We start from the raw sequence: 17,519 nt of genomic DNA on the forward strand, positions 1-17,519 counted from the left end.
GAACGTTTACAGTTTGAAGTAATGCCATTTGGACTCACATCAGCCCCATTAACATTTGTCAGAATAATGTTACAAATTTTAGGAAATATAGAAAATGTTGCAGTATACTTGGACAACATGATCATTTTTAGCAAAGACTTAGAAAGTCACCTCAGAACATTAGAAATGGTCCTAGAGAGATTAAGAATTGCAGGACTAAAAATAAAATTAAAGAAATGTCAATTCCTGATGAAATCCTTAGAATACTTAGGTCATGTAATTAGTGAAGACAGACTGCGCATGCAGGCAGGTAAAATAAAGGCAATAATTGATTACGCAGCTTCCACTAATTTGAAAGCATTAGGAAGGTTCCTAGGTATGGTGGGTTATTAAAGACCTTTTATAAAGGGTTTTGCTACTATAGCCAAACCTTTGACAGAACTAACAAAGAAGGATATTAATTATGAATGGAAGGATGAACAAGTAACAGCCTTTCGAAGACTAAAGAGCAAAATGACCAGGATCCCTGTTTTAGTCTACCCAGATTTTTCCAAAGACTTTTACTTAGCTTGTGATGCCTCAAGTACAGGGCTAGGAGCTGTATTGTTGCAAAAGGCCAAAACTAGAATGAGGGCAGTATATTATGCTAGTAGAGTTTTAAACCCAGCAGAAAGAAACTATTGTACCACAGAAAGAGAGTGTTTAGCGTTATATTGGGGTCTAAAGAAATTTAGACATACTTTTAGGTCATAAGATTAATGTGCTTACTGATCACAAACCCATTTGTGACTTATTTAAAAAGACAGCCTTTACCAACAACCTGAAGTTCAATAGATGGTTCATTAGTGTATTAGAATTTATCCCAGAATTCAGATATATTTCAGGGAAATTTAACACCTTGGCAGATGCATTATCCAAATCTCAAGAAGAAACAGAAAAATGTATTACCATTAATATCTTTTGTTTTAGTTGTCAAGTAGCAGATTTAGATCTAGAAAGAGTAAAAATGCAACAAGAAAACAATGCAGAAATCAGACAAATAGTAGGACAGTTAATACTATATGAATCCTTAAAACCTGATTTTCAATTAATAAATGGACTGTCGTATAAAAGGCCAACAGAGAAGAATGGTTGTTCTCGACTATACATCCCAAAAACACTAATCAGAGAAGTTTTAAAACTAACACACTCATATAAGTTAGCAGGACATCAAGGAATTAAAAAGACAAGCAGAATCATAACCAGAAATTATTTTTGGCCACTTGAAAAATATCCATCAGAATTAAATCCAATTTCAAGTAATAACTATGGACTTTTTAGGTACAGTTAGGTACATAAAGAAGAAGGAGGCCAAGATAAGTAAGGCTGTAAGTATGAGCTTCTTCAACAGTGTAAACACAGTTTCGAAAGAGTGGGATAAGACAATCATTAAGATGGAATCTGCGCTAGCGTTTTGGATAAAGGACTGCCGCAGGAAGAACGTCCCCCTCAACTCCAACATCATTCACGAAAAAGTGCGACAATTATACCAGCAGTATTTGACTGCTATGGAAGGCAACGACGTACAGGCACAGGAAGGTGGAGACATACAGGTACAGGAGGGCGATAGCAAAGGGGAATTACAATTCTTAGGCTTCGTCCAACCTGCCCAGAAGAAGAAGAAAAAGAGGAGGAAGAGCCACAAGCAGGGCCATCATCAGCTCCTCAAGGTTTTCAGGCCAGCAAGGGGTGGTTCCACCACTTCCAGAAGTGGCTCCACCTAAATTCTGTTTTTCTGCATGGGAAAGCAGCATCTGCAGACATGAAAGCAGCTGCAAAATATCCTGAGACCTTCAAGAAAATCATCCAGGAGAAGGGCTACCATCCAGAATAGGTATTCAATAAGGAGAAAAATGGTATTTTCATTATAAAATAAGTTTTTAAATATACTTACCTGGTAGTTACATATATATAGCTTTATCCCGCGATTGATTAAATGGCGCACGGCAGAAATTCAAAATTCCCGCGGCAATCGCGATAGATGGTCAGGTGGCCATACCTGAGCCCTCTACCAGGTAATTAGAACCATTCCCAATTGTCCTCAGAAATTCCATGCCCCTGTTCTCAGAGGGGAGGAGGGAGGGACCTTTTATATATGTAACTACCAGGTAAGTATATTTAAAAACTTATTTTATAATGAAAATACCATTTTTAAATATCTAACTTCCTGGTAGTTACATATATATAGCTGATTGACACCATTGGTGGTGGGTTAGAGAACCAAAACACCGTTGGGAATTCGTATAATTACTAAACACTAAATATTAGCTGTAAACATACTCTGGTTCTTACCTGATAAGGAAGCTGGCTTCATAATTATCCTGCCTCATTCGCCTGCATTCCTTGAGAGACCCAGCGACCCATCCAGGGGGCTGTAGAAAGTCTCTATGGGGCTGTCACACGGTCCTCAACCTTAACATGACTAGACCACCACCCTTGCTATCCTGGCATAGCCATGGACAAAGAGCTGACCACCTGACCCACTAAAATCACTAAATAACACACTCCATAAAACCTAACTTAGACTTGCAACCCCAGACTGTGGAAGGTTGCAACAACCTTCACAGACAACCTGTGAGTTCAAATCAAGAAAAAGGCAAGGGTATAATACAAAAAAAAAAAAAAAAAAAAAAAGGTTATAGGGTAGAGGCAGTAGTACCCTCTCCAACTACGGCGCCGGAGGCAACGTACGGACCCAGGGAACAGCAATCCTCATATTGGGTCTGTACTTCTTTCAGGTAACAATCTGCGAAGATAGATTTGCTTCGCCAAAAAGTCGCTTCCAAAATCGATTTCATAGACCTGTTGTGTCTATAAGCCATCGAAGTTGCCACAGCTCTTACCTCGTGCGCTTTGACTTTGAGGATTGGAAAGCTTTTCTCGTCACATTCTTGGTGAGCTTCCCTTATTAAGTCCTTGATAAAGAACGCCAGTGCATTCTTTGATAAGGGTAACGAAGGTTTCTTCACTGAGCACCAGAGGTGATCTGTCTGACCTCTCATGTTTCTGGTCCTTTGTAGATAAAATTTTTAGGGCCCTAACTGGACAAAGGCCTCTCTTTTTCCTGTCCTACTAAATGAGACAGCCCTGGTATGGAAAAAGATCTGGGCCATGGTTGAGAAGGGTTCTCGTTTTTAGCGAGAAAACCAAGTTGAAGTGAGCAGACTGCATTTTCCCCATTGAAGCCTACTTTCTTGCTAAAGGCTTGTAGTTCTCCTACCCTCTTGGCTGTAGCCAAAGCGACCAGGAAAAGGGTCTTCTTAGTGAGATCCTTCCATGAAGCCTTGTCGAGAGGTTCAAACCTATTCGAGTTAAAAATTTTAGGACTACGTCCAAATTCCAAGACGGGGTCGGGTTGTCCTTCCTCTTAACTGTCTCAAAGGACCTTATGAGATCCGTGAGGTCCTTGTCTCCCGACACGTCAATATTTCTGTGACGGAAGACGGAAGCAAGCATGCTGCGGTATCCCTTGATGGTAGATACTGCTAGGTTTCCTTGGGTTTTCAAATGCAGAAGAAAATCTGCCAGTTGAGTTAGAGAGGTACTGGAAGAGGAAATGTTATTTTTCCTGCACCATTCCCTGAATACGTCCCACTTTGATTGGTACACCTTGAGTGTGGACGTTCTCCTCGCTCTCGCAGCTTCCCTTGAAAAGCCCTTCGCTCTTGCCAGTTTTTCGATAGTCGAAAGGCAGTTAGGTTGAGAGCGAGGAGATTTTGATGGTATCTCTCTATATGTGGCTGTCTGAGTAGATCGTTCCGACAAGGTAACGATCTGGGGGTGTCTACTAGCCACTCCATCACCTCCGTGATCCATGGTCTCATGGGCCAAAATGGAGCTATCAGGGTCATGCGGGCGTCGTTCGACTCTCTGAACTTCTTCATGACTCTGTCTAGGATCTTGAATGGAGGAAAAGCGTACATGTCTAGTCCCTCCCAATTCATGAGGAAGGCGTCCACTGCCACTGCTTCCTGGTCTGGGACTGGAGAGCAGTAGACTGGTAACCTCTTTCGTTCTCTGTGTCGCAAAGAGGTCTATTGACGGTTCTCCCCACAGATTCCAAAGCCTGTTGCACACATCGTGATGTAAGGTCCATTCTGTCGTGAGAACCTGTCTTCCTCTGCTGAGAAGATCCGCTCTGACGTTCTTCTCTCCCTCTATGAAGCGGGTGATCAGAGTTAAGTTGTTCGTTTCTGCCCACAGCAGGAGATCTTTGGCTGCCTCGTAAAGGGAAAACGAACGAGTGCCACCCTGTTTCCTGATGTAGGCCAACGCTGTGGTGTTGTCTGCGTTGACCTGTACAATCTTGTTCTGGACCTTCTCCTGAAAGTGGACTAGTGCAAGATGAATGGCCACCAGTTCCTTGACATTTATATGCCATTTCTTCTGATGGTTTTCCCATAGACCTGAGATCTCGCCTTTCCCCAGCGTTGCACCCCATCCCATGTCCGATGCGTCTGAATACAACACTAGGTCGGGGTTCTTTTGTTGAAGTTCGAGGCCTAATTGAAGTTTTTTGGGGTCGTTCCACCAACTCAAATGTTTTTGATTCCCAGAGGATCGGAATCCACGTCTCCAGATCTTGGCCTCTTTTCCAATAGCTTGACAGATGGAACTGAAGTGGACGTAGATGTAGTCTTCCCAGGAGACAATTGTTCGATCGAGAGAGGGTCCCCAGCAGACTCATCCACTCCCTCGCCGAACAGGTCCATCTCCCTAGAAAGAGCTTCACCTTTTCTAAGCAATCTAGAATGCGTTTGGGGCTGGAAAAGCCCGAAAAACCACTGACTGAATCCTCATCCCCAGGTAGATGATGTCCTGTGAAGGCGTTAGCTGCGATTTGGCTAGATTTACTACCAGACCTAATTGTTGCGTCAAATTCATTGTAACTTGTAGATCCTCCAGACACTTTGCTTGCGATCTGGCTCTGATTAGCCAATCGTCCAGGTACATCGAAATCCGTATCCCTTTAGATGTAACCAGTGAGCTCGTTCGATGCCACTCGAGAGAAAACGTAAGGAGCCGTGCTTAGTCCAAAACAAAGTGCTCTGAACTGATAGGTTGTCCCGAGATGCACAAACCTCAGATATTTTCTGTAGTTCGGGTGAATTGGTACGTGAAAATACGCGTCCTGTAGGTCTATCGAAACCATCCAGTCTTCCTGTCTGGTGCCTGCTAGGACTGACGCAGATGTCTCCATGGCAAACTTGACTTTGCTTACGTACTTGTTCAGTGGACTTACGTCCAGAACTGGTCTCCAACCCCGAGTTCTTGGGTACCAGAAAAGTCTGTTGTAAAAACCCTCTGACGAGAGGTCCTTTACCTCTTCTATTGCTGCTTTTGATAGCATCTGGGTCACCTGTTCTTGAAGAGCTGCTGCTTTGCTCCCCGAGTAAGTAGCTGTCAACTCTAACGGTTCTTGTGAAAGAGGGGGCTTCCTTAGGAAGGGAATCTTGTATCCTTCCTTCAAAACTTCGACTGTCCATACGTCCGCTCCCCTTTGGCTCCACTCTTGCCAAAAGTGGGATAACCTGGCTCCCACTTGTGTCTGGAGGTTGTGATCATTTCTTGGATTTCGGTTGCTGCTTGGGGTTCTTACGAAGTTGTCCTCCAGCAGCCATTCTCTGACTTCCTCTCGAAAGGGCTCTCCCACGAAAGGGCTGACGCGTAGGAGGAGCTTCCTTGTCCTTCCTGGCTAAAAAGTTTGCCGGAAGAACTTTCCTAGCAGTCCTTGTGATCAGATCTTGCGTTGATTGTTGCACAAGGGCTGCTGATAAGTCCTTAACCAGCTCTGAAGGGAAGAGCTGTTTAGATAAGGGAGCATACAACAGTTCAGATTTCTAAGCTAAAGTCACTCCAGAAGACACGAACGAACACAGCATAGCTCGTTTCTTGATAACACCTGCTGTGAAAAGGGCAGAAAGTTCGACCGACCCGTCCCTCACAGCTTTATCGAGACAGGCAAGAAGGTGCATTTGCGTGTCATTCTTCTGATCTGAAACCTCTGCAAGAGCTGCAAGAGTCCAGTCCATCAAGCTGAAGACTTCAATAGTTCTGAAGACGCCTTTCAGCAAATGATCCAACTCCGAAGTGGACCACAGAACCTTGGCTTTAGTCATGGCTGTTCTCCGTGAAGAGTCAACGAGTCTGGAGAAGTCCCCTTGGGAGGAGGCAGGAACTCCCAAACCGAGAGCTTCCCCAGTCTCGTACCACACGCTGGATCTAGAAGCCAATCTTGTCGGGGGAAAGGAAAAAGTTGTCTTTCCTTGTTCCTTCTTCTTCAAAATCCAATCATTCAGTGTCGAAAAGGCTCTCTTCACTGATTTGGCCAACACTGTCTTCTTGAATGAGGAAGACTTCTGGGGTCTACCCATCAAATATTGTGAGGAGGACTCCAGGTACGGCCTGATGAAAATCGTTAGGAAATAAGTCCGCCAAAAGAGTAAGAAGTCTTTTCAGATCAGCGGCATGAAGAGTTTCTTGAGTTTCCTCTTCCGAGATCTCTTCCAAAGGATCCGCTATTTCCGATGTCGAACGAGAGGGGAAACGTGTGAATCGTGCTGCTTGCATGCGTCACGCATGCGTCCAACTTGCTGCGAGGGCTTCACGATCCTTGTCACCTCCCGTCACTCGTGCGGCTTGTTGCGGGAAGCGTCTATGAGCGCTGCAACTTGCCGCGGTTTGCGTCTTGCTGGCTGTTAGCGTCTTGTTGTTCTGATTCTTGCCTTACCCTCTTCTTGGGTCTGTTGACGTCCTTAGATTCCTTCTTGTGTGTTTCTTCTCTTAGTCCTTGCGACTTGTAAGAGTCAAAAAGAGCGCAAGGACTGCTGGACTTCCGACAAGAACTTTACTTGAGGTGCCACCTGCTGCTGGGAAACAACTGGAGATGGCACTGCACGAGCTTCCACAACTTCGGAGACTCTAGCTGGGATCTTTTGATGAAGAGGTGGTGACGCAGCTTGCGACACGTCCCATTCTGGGGCGGGGAGAAGCGTGAACTGAAGTCATGTATACGTCTTCTTCCTCCGACGAGCTATGCGTCTTACGCCTCTGTTTAGGCGCAGAAACGCCGTCTTCTTCCGACAGGAATCTCTCTGGAGAGCTCCATTTGCTGCAAGAGGGTTGTTGGAGCGGGAAGGGGGACCTGCGTCTCTTGATAGGTCTAGATTCTTGTGAATGACGCCAACCACGCCTGGGTCTTGCGTCATCCGAGGAAGACGAACACGTCCTCATCTCGCCTTTCCTGCGGCGAGGGGAGCGTCCTGGGATGCGTCAACAGGATCGCTCGAGGGCGTCCGCTCGTTGTTCAACGTCTCTCACCTCCCTTAGCCTGTCGACGTTCCTTCTCCCAGGGGTTGGGGAGCATGGAAGAGGTCTAGGCTAGGAGCGTGACAGACACGAACGGACGCACCCTCCACTGCACTAACACTGTCACCGAACTTTTGTTGCAAACTATGCACTGCCCCACATCACTTCCCTATCCGAAGAAAGGGATTGTACAGAAACTCCTATGGCCGAAATAGCAGCCATTATATCCTTTAAAGACGGATTACTTACTCCCGACTCCGCAGGGGAGGATCGGGTACTATAGCATTAGGGTTAGGATCAGGAATATTAGTATCAGACAAGTTAGAAAGGACTTGACTATCAGAAGACCTAGCTGAAAGGACACTGGAAGATCTAGCTCTCCTAATTCTGTCCTTTTCAATCGCCTCACATAGCGATCATACTCTCTCCACTCTTTCTCGGACAAACTTTCACACTCCTTGCATCTATCATCAAGTGCACACACATGATCTCTGCATTTCTTACAAACTGTGTGGGGATCAAGAGCAGCCTTGGGAAGCCGGTTCTTGCATCCCCTAACACACATTCTAACAACAGGGTCAGCCATCTTGAAAAGCAAGTACAAAGAACAATTGTAACAGTCAGAAACCGAACAGATAGGCTAACAATGAGAAACGAAAAATCCAGGGAAGATCCAAAATCAGCGAAAGCCATCAACGAAAACCAAACAAAAATAATGGGTACTTCACCAATTGTAGTAAAGCAAACCAAAGTAGAGCGAATTTCCAACGTGTTGATAGAACGATGGCAGGGAATTTCTGAGGACAATTGGGAATGGTTCTAATTACCTGGTAGAGGGCACTCAGGTATGGCCACCTGACCATCTATCGGCGATTGCCGCGAATTTTGAATTTCTGCCGTCTTGTATGACGAATCGGCGGGATAAAGCTATATATATGTAACTACCAGGGAAGTTAGATATTTAAAACTGGCTTATTCTGGAAAAGATGCCATCCCGGACATACCTCATGAAGGACAAAGCCAAAGCCTCCGGATTTAAGGCCCAGAAGGATGGGTTTACCCTCCTAATGTGTGGGAATGTGGCTGTCTTCATGTTGAAACCAGGCTTCACTTACAAGGCTGCAAACCCCATGGCCCTCAAGACTAAGAACAAGGCACTGCTGCCTGTATTCTGGATGCATAACCCTAAGGCCTGAATCACCAAAGTCCTTACGGATCACTGGTTTCCATCACAGCTTCATCCCTCAAGTTCGGCAATACCTGAGCAACTTGGGCATGGAGTTCAAGGTGTTGCTGATTATGGGTAATGCTGGTGGCCATCCTCTCGATCTTTATTACGAGGGAGTCCAGCTCAAGTTCCCCCTACCAACACCACCTCTCTCCTCCAGCCTATGAACCAGGGCCTGATCCATACCTTCAAGGCACTCTACACCCAGAAATCCCTCCAGCACCTTGTCAATGCAATGGATACTGACAGTGAATTTATGCTGAAGGAGTACTGGCATAAATTCACAATTGCCACGTCTGTCAGTCATCGACAAACCATTGAAAGAAATGAAGGAGACCCTAACACGCGCTGGAACAAGTTGTGGCCGGAGTCTGCATGATTATAGGGGCCTCTCTCCTGAAGAAATTCAACATTCGGCCATTCTAGGTGGAGAAGGCTTGGAGGACATCACCCTGGATGAAGTCGGCACCCTCACTGATGCCCACTCTGACCCCCTGACGGACCAGGATTTGGAAGAGATGAGGAAGTCTGCCATCAAGGAAGAAGACACGCCAGGTTCAGGGGAGGAAGAGGAGGGCCTGACTTTGGCACATCTGTCCTAAATTAAGAGGGTAATTAAGGAGGCACAGAAGATGGTTTCAACATGGGATCCTTATATGGAACGCTTCTTGAAGTTTTCAAATATCCTTGCTTCAGCATTGGAGCCATATAATCATGCCCTCATCTGCATGAAGAAGCAGCGACAGCAGCTGTCTATCACTATGTTCGTTAAACGCAAGGACCCTCCAAAGCCTCTCCAAACCCCTGGAGAAGTGCCTCCTCAATCACCTAAGTAGTGCCTCTTGAAGTACCTAAGTAGTGCCTCTTGAAGCACCTGAAGAAATGCCTCCCCAATCACCTGAAGCAGTGCCTCCCCAAACGCCTGAAGAAGTGCCTTCCGAAACTTCTGATGAAACGCCTCCTGAAGGTGAAGAGGTGCCATCAGAGGAGATGTAACTCCTCTGTTTTGCTGTGCAGTCATATCTTCATTGTCATTCATCGGGCTGCATAACTAATTCATCATCATTATCTTTAATCAACATTCATCTCATTATCTTTAATCAACATTCATCACTGGTGAATACAATGTGCATATGTATTTTTGTTCTCTCTCTCTCTCTCTCTCTCTCTTGTGAATTACATACATAAAAATGCTTCCCTGTAAAAGAAAACAGGACAGCTTGAATTGTAACTGTATGGAAGAAAATGTGCATGGCTGAATACGTAGGGGAGACTGGACTGTTTTCACAGTAGCTGTAAGCCATACAGTACATACATATATTTTAAAGGGTAAAATGTTTAAGATGACTTTGAAATGATATAAATAATATTATTTCAAAGATTAATACAGTAACAGGATAATAGTTTAAAGTATATTTGATGTAGGATGATATTTTTAGGCATACATTTGGTGTTTGAACTTTCAAGATAGGCAGTTATAATCACTTTTAGAGAGGGGGTAAAGTATTTGTAGATTTTAAGTATTCATGGGGGGGTGGGGGTGTCTGGTATGCATCCCCCGCGAATACAGGGGTTTATTGTAACCAGATGCATTGTGCCAATTAATACAAAAATTTCAACAGACTTGCTTGTTAAGTCATAGAATCAAACTGTGTAAGCTATGGAGTGCTAATGTGTTTTGCAAGCATGTAAATAATATAGGGGAACAAGTGAAATAATAATAGATATAGTAAAGGGCAAAGAAGACAAAATACCAGAAAGACATGAGTGGTAGAATTTCACACAGGCCTTTTGCATCTTGCAGCATGGGAAGCAATGATGATTATACAAATGGAGTGGGTAGGTAAACTACCTGAAATCTTCCCATTTTCACTACTGCATTATGATAGGTGGTTGCATTGTGTAATTTTATAATTAAACATTTTATTATACTGAATACACACTTTGGAGATAATATTAGTAGCAACTGTAGTAATATTAAAAACTTTTAATTGATTATAGGTGACCAACAAAATTAATTTAGTCCTGAAGCCATGCAACTCCTATCTAAAAAGATTATATTACATAAAAACAATTCAACAATTTATTTCCACCAAACAAGACACAATACACTTGTGTTTGCTGGGCTTTGATAACTTGTACTTTCAAAATGTAATGTGTTCAGCAGAGTACTCAGAAACTAAAATACCATAGTTTACCAAAGGAACTGGGGCATTTGGAATCTCTCCTGAAGCTCTCATTGCAGCAATTTGTGTGCGTAACTTAGAAAATGCAGATAGTAAGTCCTTCTGAGTTTGTGCAGATGGAGCATATCCAACAGGAGCATTTTCTTTCACTGGTTTCTGTAAAAGATTACCACTTCAAGTAAGTATCATTCACATGTTATTTCTTGCTCAAGAAAACAATTTGTAAACATTAAAATTATTTTATGATAAACAAACCCAATCATCATACAGAACAACTGTCTTCAAATTACTATGTGATGCACCCATGTGTACAAAGCAAAAAATTTCAAAACTTTGTAACTATATATATGCTAAGCTGCCTATTAACTGATGTTCTCATCAACATTCCTCATTCCAATATGCTACTCTTTATCCCAGAGAGCAGGGATAAACACAATTGCAAAAACATATTTTACTATTACAGTCCAAGATGGAAGATGCTGCTACCAAAAGTTCATCAGAATGAAAGAGGATAAGGAACTGGCAAGGACAGGTCTAAAGTTCAAGAGGAGTGCTTCTGCTTCTGCTGTGGAAGGAACTCCAGACACTCAGCACTACAGTAAGCAATGGGTTTGTAGTGAAAGATTACCCAAATAAGGATGCCCATTGGCACACATGATATAAAGCAATGCAGAGCAAAAGTCCAAGCCCAAGAACTTCCATAGCCAAGATGAAATATTTTCCACCAGTCTCAAAAACTCATGCTGAAACAGTCAAAAGGGTAGAAGGATGAAATGACACCATTTGTTGGAGAGAAATTCAGAGAACTATGACATATTACAGAATCCCGACCTTTGGAAGGCAGTGCATGAATAGTAAAACGGGGAACGTTATGTATATCACAGTGAGTACAGCTACCAGCCCATAGGCAATGGGAGGCCAACCAAGGGTATGTTATTGAAGAGTGAAACCTCATCAAGGCCACAGAGGACAAGGACATGCTTAAAGCAGCCCATGGTGACCTAAATCGCAGGCTGAAGGGTCCAAGAAAACATTTGACTGAATCATATGGTCAACCAGTGAGCTGGTGGTGCAAAGGCATATAAAAATGGTAAAGCCCAAGTTGGAAAGCCACAGAGCTCTAAAAACAGAGTACTAAGTAACATATCAGAAAGGCTTCAATCATTCCATTGAACGAGGATGCACTGAAAAAGGGACTGGAAATAAGTGACATGAGAAACCTAACAGCTCAGAGAGAGTGCCAAAGCATACCATAAAGAAGAAGGCCTTGAAGACTAAGATAGTGGTATGGGAAACAAGAACAGTGTTGTCATTCATAGCTTAGAACCCTTCCCATTTGAGCACTGCATACTAAGAGCAAACCCAGAGCAAACCAAGGAGGCTAAATCTAAACTAGAAAACCTCACATGTGAAGAATCAGTGACTGACCATGAGGATGAAATATAACGAAATGCAAGTCCTACCCTAACTTAATGAAGACCATGACAACTCTGACACATACCTGAAGGCCTGCAAACCACTCTCGCTGGGGCCAGAAATAGATGAGGCCATCCTACATTTGATAGGGTGAAAACTCACCAGAAGCTGCTTCACAGATCAAACAGTGAATGTGAGTCTGGATGAGCAAAGACTGAAGCATGACAACCAGTATTTGAGCAGCCTGTACAAATAGGCTACCTTTGACAAAATAAAGCTTATATTTCTATAACATTTTTTCAAGAGTAAAGATTTTTGTTCATAATAAACTTAATTCCCTGCACAGAGACCAAATTGTCTTGATAGAAAACTATCAATATACTGTGCCACATGCTGTAGGCTAACTACAATGCTGGATACATATCATAACACTGTTGGACTTGCAAACATAATAAACATGCAACCAAGCTCTTGAGACAGAACTCATTTGCATGTGGAGGTGTTACTATAAGGAAAAATCTTCTCAACTTAATCCCAAATTCGGGTTGCTGTTTTTAATAAAACTTACCCAATGGTACATTTCATAATGTTTTGGCAAATGATATACAGATGGATGCCCTTCCTGACTCAAACCCTCCCTATTTTAGACACTTGTCTGGGAGTAAGGACAACATTGGGCAGTGCCACTGCCCCAGTGTGCATTCAACTGGTTGATATATTTCACAGTAGCACTCACTGAACAGCTCACTACATAATTTGTGTTTGCAGATGTTTTACCAATGGATGTCCTTCCTGACTCCAAACCACCTTACATGGGCTTTGTTAAGATAAATTATTGTATGGAAAATACCAACACTCATATTGGTGGACCAGGAAAGGTCATGAAGTTGAAAAGACCAATTTTGGAAAACGTAAGACAAAGGGAGGAAAACTTAACATATCTGCAACTGGATTCTGCCTGGCACTACGATTATTAGTGATTGCTGGGCTATTTACTCTAAACTAGAAATAAAGGGCTACATTTATAAAACTGTGAATCATTCCCAAAATTTTGTAAAACCCCAGACAGGGGCTTCTACCCAAAAATACTGAGCATTACTGACAAGACACAAGAGGTGACATACTTAAGTACAGTCAATGACACGACATGTTTGACAAATATATAGCAAGTCACTTCTTCAGAATGAAAAATCCTGGGATAACCACCAGATTTCATACTTTAATGCTACCCTATACCCACCATACATATATAGTATCCTCATCAACAATTAGGTACCGTAAGTTTTTTTTACCCACTATATTATGTTAAAATTAGATTAAGGAAGAGTTAGGTTATGATGCACCCATGTTGAATTGTACCTTTGATTTCCCTTTATGCTGGCAGTTAACATACAAATTTTAGGTCACTTGCATAGCTCACTGAGCAACTACTCTACAGTTTTACCTTGTCCCTTTCCTTACCTCCAAAAACCCCACCACATCAATAGGCCAATCAGTACATAACATTCCCACTTAATTGTTAGCCAATCAATGAATGTAAACTGTTCAACTACTACTCCTGGTTAAGGAGAGGAAATTTTTTATGCTCCCACTCCACTTCAGTTTTCTCTCCGCATATCCAACCCAAAGGGTAAGCTTTCATTCAGGGTTCTTACATTTACTACAGAATGTATTGCAGATAAGGAAATTTAGATTAAACAAAGGATAACTTACTTCCAAATGACACAGAAACCCATCAAAGGGGCCTAAAGGCTAAATTGGAACTGGCAGTACGTATATTAGGGCATTTGGTAATATTACATTAGTATGAAAGAAAAAGAAAAAAAAAGTGAATATTCAGACAATCTCTATTTCTCTCTCTCGCCTCACCTTGAAAAGGAGTGAGTTCTGTCCTATCCCAAACTAACTTTGGATTATCACAGTGAAATAATAAATGTACTGATGTGCATCACTTATAAAAAGAGAACTTGTCTATATGCAGGATTAGGGGATCTTCAATTATCATATATTTTATATATCCATAAGGATTAATATCACCTAATAATGGTAATTCGATGTATTTAAAATATGTTGCAGGAAGGAATACAAAAAGTAAATATGATTACTTTTTCTTGGAAATACACAAGTCAATCAAAATAACTATAAAAGCTCAAGCTATGACATAGACATAATGAAACTTATCATACAGCAAAATAAAAGCTCACCTTAACTACTGCTCCTAACTTTTTAAGTTTCTTTCTGTCGACATCAACTGTTACTACTTCTTTGCACTGACGAGCCTCCCATCTGTAAGAACATTACCAGCAATGGTTTAAAAACAAACCACAAAACTATATTCCTACTGTTCTACATGAAATCTAACAAGTGTATTGTTGCATTGGTGAAAGAATATAAAATAATTCCATTGATTATGCTTCTATGGAGGGTATAGGCAATCACATAAACTATTGGATAATAACTGAAGCAGAGACCCTAAAGTTGAAAAATGAGACTTACAAACAGTAATCCCTTGGTACAAATACAGAATGTATGATGACCAGAATTGGTCAAAATCAAGCACTTATAATTATCATAATCAAGTCTGCAAAACTTTAATGTTCACAAGCAGCAAATAAGAACCATCAAAGCAAAAGACAAGATTTGAGAACAAGTGTGCAGGAAGAACTGATAAATTCATTTAAATATAACTAAACCACCCATACTCGCATTCTCACAATTCGCGGGATTTTCTGTGGTACATATCTATAAATTATTCACAAAAAATTTGGCAATTTGTGGACTTTTTCTTCTAGAAATATTGGTTGATGTTATTTTCATGACTAAATAGATTTTTTATGATAAAATAATGATTTACTAATTTTAAATTATCATTAAGATTAATAAGACCAAATAATATAATAATATAATAATAATACTGTAAGATTAAATATGTTATAAGATGAAATAATACATTATGTTTATCTCTCTTTCTCACTTCCAATGTCAGTTTCTCTCTCTCTCTCTCTCTCTCTTACTGAGATGAAAGAATTTTTATGGCATGTTTATTTGTTTTGTATGATAAATAAATGATTTACCTAATAATAAGTACTAATTTTCAATATTAATAATAATAATATACAGTAAACACCCCGTATTTGCAAGAGATGCATACCGCACGCCCCACCGCGAATAGCTAAAATCCGCAAATACTTAAAACCCCTCTAAAAACACTTAGAACTGCCTATTTTGATAGTTTAAACACAAAAAAAAACTCTAAAAATCCTTATACCTGAGTATTTTAATAGTTTTATCACAAAAAGTGCATTTAGTCATGAAAATGAGATGAAAATACAGTACAGTAATTAATGGATATTTCTCAGTAAAAAATACTGCGAATGGGCAAATTTTCCGCGAATAACGGGTAGATACGTTCCACAGAGAAATCCGCGAATAGGTGAGTCCCTGAATAGTGAGACCACGAATACAGGGGGTTTACTGTTCTGTAATTACATTTATGCATTTCTATAGTAAGTAAATGAATATTTTTAAACAAACAAATTTCACCGCCAATCTTTTTTCCTACGTCTTGGAGCTCATGGGGGAGAGTGAACCTGTTAAATAGGTCAGGTAACCTGACAGCAAGGGCTGGTTGGTCAGTGTTGCCGGACATACTGAAAAATCTCTCTCTCTCTCTCTCTCTCTCTCTCTCTCTCAGACTTTTTTGTTGATAAATATTTACTAATTAGTGTGTTTTGATGCTCTTTTCATGACTAACTACATTTTTTATGATAAAATAATTATTTACTAATTTTCAAATAATAGTAATAATAATAATAATAATAATAATAATAATAATAATAATCTAAGATTAAATAATATGTAATAAAATGAAATAATACAAAACGTTTCCCTCTCTTCTTTCCTATTTCAGTTCTCTCTCTCTCTTCTCTTACTCAGATGAGAGAATTTTTATGGTATGTTTATTTGTTTTGTATGATAAATAAATGATTTACCTAATAATTACTAATTTTCAAATAATAATAATAATAATAATAATAATAATAATAATAATAATAATAAATATACCATACTTACAACATTTATGCATTTCTATAGTATATGAAAAAATTTAAACAAACAAATTTCACCTCTCATCTTTTTTCCTGAGCCTTGGAGCTCATGGGGGAGAGTGAATCTGTTAAATATGTCTGGTAACCTGACAGCAAGGGTTGGGTGGTCAGTGTTTCTGGATATACTGAAAAACCTCTCTCTCTCTCTCTCTCTCTCTCTCTCTCTCTCTCTCTCTCTCTCTCTCTCTCTCTCTGCCTTTTTCGTTGGTAAACATTCACTAATTAGTGTATTTTCATGTTATTTTCATGATTAAATACTTTTTTCTATAGAATAATGATTATTAATTTTCAAATATTAAGATTAATAATAAGATTAAATAATAATAATAATAATAATAATAATAATAATAATAATAATAATAATAATAATAATAATAATAATACTGTACGATTAAATATGTAGTCAGACGAAATAATGCATAACGTTTCTCTCTCTCTTTCTCCATTCCTATTTCAGTTCTCTCTCTCTCTCTCTCTCTCTCTCTCTCTCTCTCTCTCTCTCTCTCTCTTACGAAGATGAAAGAATTTTTATGGCATATTTATTTGTTTTGTATGATAATAATAATAATAATAATAATAATAATAATAATAATAATAATAATAATAATAATGCCATATCCAGTCAAGATATCCGGAAATTCCAGTGTGCTCCTGCCTATATTACTGCATCCCATCCTGTACATTCTAGGATCCTCTCCCATCTTTGCGACATATCATATCCTAAGAAGGCTTAGTGATAACACTTGCACATATTGTGGCACTTTGCTTAGTGATTTGTAAATTCAGCAAGTAATTTGAATAGTGCCACGGAGCTCCATTGATAGCTCCTGTGAATATTTTCTATTCCGATTATTTAGTGAATTATACTTTTATGTGGACATTCTAACTTTGTCTTAAACCCTTAACCTTATGGTAATTTGAGTACTGTATAATCACTATTACATTTTCTGTTTACCAGAGCACAGCCTCCCTTGTAAGTCAGTTGCAGTTATCTTGGTCATAATTAGAACCATTCTTTCCCTTGCACTGCTGCGTGAACGTGACAGCAACATTAATTTTCAATCAAAATTCATAATCCCTTACAACTCACTCAACTAGCAGATCAGTTACGACTGGGTAAGCTGAGTTCCCCTTACTGATCCACACACTTCTATGGCAAAACCTGTTTGGCATCCGTTGACTACAGCACAAAACAAGAAAGTACATTTTTCTGAGTATTCCATGTTCTAAAAGTGTTCAATTTGCAATTCATGA

The 17,519-nt window shown here is 40.4% G+C and overlaps 1 protein-coding gene across 4 annotated transcripts in view; it reads right to left on the reverse strand.

Annotated features, from left to right (window-relative positions):
• Gem2 (Gemin 2) overlaps nucleotides 1-17,519 on the reverse strand; it is a 70,178-nt gene that overhangs the window by 28,452 nt on the left and 24,207 nt on the right. For all 4 annotated transcript variants that reach the window (XM_067111337.1, XM_067111338.1, XM_067111340.1 and 1 more), the window contains exons 3-4: nucleotides 14,361-14,442; nucleotides 10,753-10,896 (exon numbers count right to left, since the gene is read on the reverse strand). In XM_067111337.1, the coding sequence (XP_066967438.1) occupies nucleotides 10,753-10,896; nucleotides 14,361-14,442 (226 nt within the window). The remainder of the gene's footprint in view (nucleotides 1-10,752; nucleotides 10,897-14,360; nucleotides 14,443-17,519) is intronic.

This window comes from Macrobrachium rosenbergii, chromosome 11 (genome assembly GCF_040412425.1).
Source record: "Macrobrachium rosenbergii isolate ZJJX-2024 chromosome 11, ASM4041242v1, whole genome shotgun sequence".
Lineage (NCBI taxonomy): Eukaryota > Metazoa > Arthropoda > Malacostraca > Decapoda > Palaemonidae > Macrobrachium > Macrobrachium rosenbergii.